Consider the following 8,016-nt stretch of genomic DNA (forward strand, 5'->3'; position numbering starts at 1 on the left):
GAATTGAACTAGACAAGTGTACATAAGAATGGTTTCATGAATGATTTACACAATTCTTTTCTGCTTGTGTTTCATGCAGTGAAAGTGAATGGTGACTGGGGTTGCATTATGCCTGAGATCTGCTTTTGGGTTCCACAGACAGAAAGTCAAACAGGTTTGGAACGTCACAAGGCTGAGGAAATTATTTAAATTTCACAACAATCACTTTAATAACCTTACTAACAGTAAATTTTGTATTTTGCAGGGATCTCGGTAAGCTGAAATACAAGTTTGAAGAAGAATAAAAATCCTCCTGTAGACCTGAAAATCACTGAAGTGCCTGGACCATCCACCAGAAAAGAGGAAAAACAAACGGAAAATGAAGCTGATGCACCTTTTCACTTTTCTAACTCGTTAAAGGGATACTCCACTTTAAAATGAAAATTCTGTCATCATATACTCACCCTCATGTTGTTTCAAACCTGTAAGAATTTCTTTCTTCTGCTGAACAGAAAGGAAGATATTTAGAAGATTATCAGTAACCAGACAGTTTTTGGGTCCCATTGACTTCCATAGTATATTTTTTTGCTACTAAGGAAGTCAATGGGACCCAAAAACTGTCTGGTTACTGATAATCTTCTAAATATCTTCCTTTCTGTTCAGCAGAAGAAAGAAATTCATACAGGTTTGAAACAACATGAGGGTGAGTATATGATGACAGAATTTTCATTTTAAAAGTGAACTACTCCTTTAAGTACCTCACATGTCCCTTGTGAAGATTTTATAATTGATTGCATTTTATGTTGCAGCGAGTAAAGGTGCGTCACATTTGTGAATTTCGTGAAATTACACAGGCAAAAAGGTCCATTGACCATTGTCAGCAGTGTAGCAATGTAATGTATGAAGCACCACACAAAATTGCTGAACAGTAGCGTCAGACTTAAGCGAACTGAAACACGTTTTAAAATTAAGTGTAGATGGACATTTTAAATTAGTCAATTTTAATTTTTTACATTGATTTATTACATGGAACATGTGTTTTCCATGCATTTTGTTGAGATGTCTTTTCTTGTGTAGCCTATTGCATACACATGGTTGATTATTCATGTTACTTAGGCCTATGTATTATACAATTTTTTTTGTGTGTATTCATTGATATTAATCTATTACTAGCTTTTTTCCCCAAGTGCATTGAAGTGTATGTATTAAAATGGATCTAAAATATGTAATAAACAATTCTTATTTTGTATTTGGTTCAGTTTGTTTATTATAATAGAAGTTTATGGTAACCGTAGTAACAACATGAAATTAATTTAATACAAATAATAAAAAATAATAAAAAATTGAAATTTGGTTCCTGGAGGCACCCACAGTGGTTCCACACAGTGCTTCATATAAGAGTTCCTCAGGAAACCTGTGTGGTTCCTCAGAGAACCACCCCTTTTTAAAGGGTGCCTAGAGGATCTACAGACGGTTCCGCCGGTGTGGCAAAGTGAAGAACCCCAAAAGGTTCCTCCAGGCACCTTTAATTTTTACAGTGCATAGTGACAAACAGGGAGAGAACTGAACCAATTAACAGACTGAAAACCTAGAAACAGACAAGAGCAGAACAGATACAAAACAAACTCTAAAGTGAACAAACACAAACCATAACAACAACATCAAGATGATTTTTTATTATGCTTTGATACGCAAAACCATACAATTCTAAAGAGTGTCCTTTCTTTTTCACATGACTGTATGTTCACCACATATATATTTAGATATATTTATTTTATCATCACAAAGCACCTGTCAGGTGTTTTCCCAAATGGTCTCCTGTGTATGATGACACTGTTTGTCATTGTACTGTGCTGTCTCTGTTCAATGTTGTTCTTAGACAAAACTAAACTAAACTAGACAAAACCTGATCAGAATATATTATACTGGTTCTCTGTTGAATAGTCTTACCCCTCAAGACATCTTGGTACCACTTCCTTGCATAAGTCATTAAATGCAAAATGACTGAACTAGTTGTCATAAATTGTCATACATATTTTCTATCTCTATCAGACTTTTTTGTCCTAAAGTGATGAATTGCACAGGTGAATCTTGAATTTCACTAATGAAGGGAAAGGTAAAGCAATAGCTCAGAGGTGCGTCTCATGAGGCAAGTATACAGTGGACAACTTAGTGTTACAAATTCTGACAGTGGAAGAACAACAATGAAACAAACAGGGTCAACAGTCGGGAAAAAGAAGTGGAGTAAGTAAGTGTGGTGGAAGGGTGTGGAGGCAAAACAGATGAAGAGTTAGAAGAGGCCAAGATTGTAGAGATGTTTCTATTGTCCTATTGTGGACCATGTTATCAGTCATGACCTTACGGCCGAGGCGGGTTGAAAGGTGCAGCTGAATGTTGGGAGAACAACCGTCTCCTCAATCATTCAAACGTTTGTAGACAGAACATGTAATCAGACAATGTTCACTATACTGTAGCACTGTATACTTACTGTAATGCTATCTAATTGCATTTTACATTATACAGTAAATATACTTTATAGAGACATAATGAAACCCACACACACATACATATACAGTATATATATATATATGTGTGTGTGTGTGTGTGTGTGTGTGTATTTATATATATATATATATATATATATATATATATATATATATATATATATATATATATGCTTGCCAATTGAAGGTTTATGAGATGCACCTATAGCTATTTCAGAGAAACTGGTTTCTCATTGGTTGATCTACATTCTCTTCATTAATGAAAGTCAAGATTCACCTGCATAATTCATCAATTCATGACACATTTACAAAAAGTCTAATGTGTAGAAAATATGCTTGATAGTTTATGACAACTAGATCAACCATTTTGCATTTAATGACTTATACGATGAACTAATGACTAGATGTTTTGAGGGGTAAGACTATTGCACAGAGAACTATTTAATACATTTTGAGCAACATGGCATTAGCAACTGATAAACCGCAGACAATTGTACATAATCAACTGCATGAATGTACCAAAGCAATCGCGACTTATTCAAAAGAATGAAAAAACTGCTTTTATGATGTGCACAAGTGACTAGATGATGACGTGGAGGTTGAACAAGTAGTTTTGAGAATTTCATTTCTGATCTGAGAAATGCACCAAAGTGACTGAGAAAAACGTGTATTTTTTGGCATAAAAGAAAAATCAATAATGTTGACCCATACAATGTATTATTGGCTATTTCCACAAATACACCCGTGCTACTTGTGACTGGTTTTGTGATCCAGGGTCACATATATGTATTGTCTTTTTCTTTATATCGCAATGACATTGTACTGTAATTTATTGGCAGACCAACAATACAAATGTAACTGTGAATCCTGACCAGTCTATTGCAATTAATATAGTTTTCATCTAAAAATACTGACGAGTATATTGACAACATGACTAAGCATTTGCATTTGCATCTTATTTGTGAGCAATGACACAAGGGCTTGTCATTCTGAGGGCACTGATATGTTTATTGACATAATAAATACTTACTTTTAAGAGATGGACTAATGATTTTGAGCAAGTTACAGACTTTTGCAGGTAATCCATTGTGTGGCTGTTTGTACAAATTGTTTTGAGAAATGCACCTGGTTTGCAAATCTTAAGGATGATTCAAGGAATGTACCAAAGAGACTGAGAAAAACTGTAAATAACCTAAAAATGTATCTTGTATGGTGTTATTTAATACATTTTATTTTATTATAGAGCCCTATATGCCCCATCATACTCTTACTGTGGAGTTATTGAGTTCATGTGGTGCATTAAAAACAAAACTCCTGTCAACCCAAATTTACAATCTCAAAAAAAAAAAAAAAAAAAAAATCTATCACAAATACTGTCTAAATATGAAGGCCACACAAGACATGGAACGTTTGCCAAAAATTTACCTTGTTCGTTTGTCTTCAATCTGTTGAGATCTCGAAGCAGCCAACAGATGGCAGCAGTGTATAACTGCTATGAGATGGCTGTTTAGCCCGATCTTACTTTTACACTTACAGTCGTTTCGAGTTTAACATAATGGCATTCACTGACTAAATCTGTGATAGGCTATCTTTGATTTAATATGTGAGGAACCCTAGTCACTACGTTTATGTCGACTTCCTGTTGCATTAATATTTTTATAACTCGGTTCAAAATGGACAAAATGAAACTTTTTTGTTTTGTTTGACTATAATCTACACTGTACAAATGTTAATAATTATGTTGCAATAATTTAAAAATAAAAATGCCACAGTAAAAAACTGGATCTACAATATGAATTAGCCTACCAACAATAGAAATATCAAACGTATTAGCCATACAAAAGTGATGGTTTTCATTAGCAATAAATCATCGTTTTGTATTATTACTATATTCCCAGAAGTCTCTGCACCAACCATGGATGTAGGTAGCAGAAGCTGAACTCAATGAACTCGTTATTAGACCTATTTGAACTTCCATACAAGCATATTTTACGAACAGTTCTTAATGGCATAATTATAATACATTTGTGAATTAACATAATACAATTGAGCAATTATTATTATTATTATTATTATTATTATTATTATTTTTTATTATTTTACAATAAATAGGCTAATAACAATAATAATAATAATAGCCTCATGATAATAATAATACAAGTTAGTGCTCTTATCACAATGAAATGTGTATGGTCTGTGTACTTGATATAGGTGTGATTATTTTCACAGATGGGATGGCATAAGGTATTTTCCACATATGTGACGTTATGATGTGTGAGTGAGTAAATAAACGATAGATGTAGGTATTTTGTTGACATCAGCACTGCGCCAAAACGGACAGTTCCATCCGCTCGCTGCTGCCGACCTGTTTCCAGCGAAGGACTTAGCAGAACACAGGCAGAAAGCACTCTTTGCGCTTTTAAAAGTTAAAATTAACCAATAGATCAGCTAATTTGTCGGATTTCTTCGGGGTCTGTCCATCTAAAACATCTGCAGTGGGGAAGGTTGAATGCGAAGAGTAGCCTAGCACGGACCCGTAAATTATTGATTGGGACGGTCCTGGTATAAAAGGAGACGCCGCCTGTGTTCTGCTCTCTTGTCTTCAAACGCCAAGATGAGCTACGGATCCGACATCTACTCTGCCTCTTCCTACCGGAAGATCTTCGGGGACTCCACCCGCTTCTCAGCCTCTCCATCCCGGATGAGCAGCTCCCGAAGCGGGTTTAAGAACCAGTCCGTGACCCGCACCAATATCCCAAGCTCCTATAAGCGCTCCACCCGATCTGCCTATCCATCTTTGACGCTGGAAAGCTTAGACTTCACCCAGAGCACAGCGCTTAACAATGAGTTCAAAATCATCCGTACCAACGAGAAGGAGCAGATGCAAGGTCTCAATGACCGTTTCGCGATGTTCATTGATAAAGTTCGCAATTTGGAGCAGCACAACAAAGTGCTGGAAGCCGAACTCGTGACCCTGCGCCAGCGCCAGACAGAACCGTCCCGTTTGGCCGAACTCTACCAGCAGGAGATCCGGGAACTGAGGTCCCAACTCGAGGAACTCAACGCAGAGAAGAATCAGATGATGTTCGAGCGCGACAGCATTGAGGACGAACTTCAGAAACTCCAGGAGAAGTTCGAGGAGGAGATGAGAATGCGCGAGGAAGCTGAGCAAACGCTTAGAGCTTTCAAAAAGGACGTGGACAACGCCACCATGGTGCGCCTAGACCTGGAGAAAAAGATCGAATCCCTTCTGGACGAGATCAACTTCACGAGAAAGTTGCATGAGGAGGAGGTGGCTGAGCTCATGAACATGATCCAGGCTGCCCAGGTGTCCGTTGAGATGGAAGTGGCTAAACCCGACCTTACCTCCGCCCTTAAGGAGATTCGCGGCCAGTACGAGGTGATTGCGAGCAAGAACTTGCAGTCCGCTGAAGAGTGGTACAAGTCCAAGTTCGCCGATCTTAGCGAACAGGCCAACAAGAGCAACGAGGTCATTCGCGCGACTAGGGAAGAGCTCAACGAGTTCAGGAGACAGGTGCAGTCCAAGACCATTGAAATCGAGAGTTTAAAGGGAACCAACGAATCAATGGAAAGGCAGATTCGTGAGATGGAGGACAGTCACAACGCTGAGGTCATGGGTTACCAGGTTGGTTTCCTCAATTTTGATTTTACGCGTGTTCATCTGAGTTAAGGCAAACATGTAAAGAGTTTAACTTTTTTTAAATGATTAAAATACTGAGAATATTGGCGCTTTCTTAAAACAACACAAAACAAATAAATAGCCAAACAAATGTTTTTAAAAAATAAAATATGCTTCTGTTAATCAAACAGCAGACAAAAGATCCCTGTGAAATGGGCGTGACCACAGACTGTGAATGTTACTGCTCTGTCCATGGTGCTAAAATTAGCTACTTCCCAGACATAACTAAATCAAAAGCCCGTATTAGATATTTTATTTATAAGGTTTTCCAAACCTTTTAATATATGGTATCATGAAATAATGACAACAAAGTGTTATTAAATAATGCAAAAAATGAGTGCTTTAGCCCATGAAAAAAATCTAAAAGCTTTTCCACAAGCAGCACATTTTCATTTATGTAAACGGAACCCAGTAAAATCTTTCTTTCTTTCTTTCTTTCTTTCTTTCTTTCTTTCTTTCTTTCTTTCTTTCTTTCTTTCTTTCTTTCTTTCTTTCTTTCTTTCTTTCTTTCTTTCTTTCTTTCTTTCTTTCTTTCTTTGCATTGAAGGTTCCATAAAGATCCTTTAAAATTCATGGAAACTTTCCATTGCACAAAACATTCTTAATAGTGGATAAAGTGTTTTTTAGATTATTAAAATGCTCTTCACACCAAGAACAATTGTTCTTTTGAGAGCTGTTTACTGAAAGGTTCTTTGGGGAACTCAAAAATGGTTCTTCTATGGCATCACTGCAAAAACCTCTATTTTTTAAGTGTAAATATTTATGTCGATCATCCAATCAAATCATTAAGTCTTTTTTTATTATAACTATATCATGTAACATCACACAGGATTCAATTGGGCAGCTGGAGAATGAGCTGAGGGGCACTAAGAATGAGATGGCCCGTCACCTTAGGGAGTACCAAGACTTGCTGAATGTCAAGATGGCTCTTGACATAGAAATTGCTGCTTACAGGTATAAACAACTGACATGTGACATGTGACAATTGACGTGTAGGAGAATGCTAGTGAAATGTCCATCCTGTAATTTGATCTATTTTTATCAACATACCTAAAATGAAAATTGTGAGAATTAAGACATCTACTGATGTGATTTTCATACAGAAATGTATTGCTCTTTCATCCCACCTTTTCCATCACACCCTGCCTCACCGCCTTCTCTTTGTTCACCCTCTCCTTTATCGCCCGTCTCAGGAAACTGCTGGAAGGGGAGGAGACACGTATCAGCACTGGGATCAACTATCCCACCCCCGGCTCGATGTCCGGCTACAGCTACCAGTCCCGTATGTATAGCAGCACTAGCGTGAGCAGAAAGAAAGAGGACAAGGATGATGACGACAAACATCAGCAGAGCAGCAAATCCGTCAAAGGCTCCTCCCAGTCTGACGACTCCAAGAAGGGTGACAAGATCGACTCCGGAGACTTGAATCCCACCAACCAGAAAAACTAAATGTCTCACCCCTCTTACTTTCATCCTCTCCTCCCTCTGCCTTGTCCATTACTCTCTTTCCTTTTCCCAAATAACTCAGATCCCCTCCACACAGAGTCTCAGAGAGGAATCTAGTGTATTTCAACTTATTCTCCACTAATTAGCCTCACACTCAGTCACAGGGCAGCAGTCCCTTTGTAGCAAACCATTAACTACTCAAGACACCCCAGGTGTCACATTGTTTGATGCATATATTTCTGTGGATGCACTGTTTCAGAGTCCTATCGCTCCTGTTAACTGCACTGTAATGGGTTTCTCTCAGCACACTCCGTTAAGGAAATGTTTAAGTGTTTAGCTTCAGTGAAGGTAGCTTTTTGTGCTGCAGTTTTCCCAAAAGCCATCGCA

General features: G+C 37.6%; 1 protein-coding gene across 1 annotated transcript; it reads left to right on the forward strand.

Moving 5' to 3' along the window:
• Positions 1-5,097: 5,097 nt before the first annotated feature.
• On the forward strand, positions 5,098-7,632 carry inab (internexin neuronal intermediate filament protein, alpha b; the record flags this gene model as incomplete). The annotated part of the gene is made up of 3 exons (XM_081361686.1): positions 5,098-6,129; positions 7,013-7,137; positions 7,377-7,632. 3 exons carry the CDS (start codon positions 5,098-5,100, stop codon positions 7,630-7,632), a joined length of 1,413 nt encoding a protein of 470 aa, XP_081217812.1.
• Between the last annotated feature and the right edge of the window lie 384 nt (positions 7,633-8,016).

The sequence above is a fragment of the Scardinius erythrophthalmus genome, assembly GCF_964197995.2.
Source record: "Scardinius erythrophthalmus genome assembly, chromosome: 3".
Classification (NCBI taxonomy): domain Eukaryota; kingdom Metazoa; phylum Chordata; class Actinopteri; order Cypriniformes; family Leuciscidae; genus Scardinius; species Scardinius erythrophthalmus.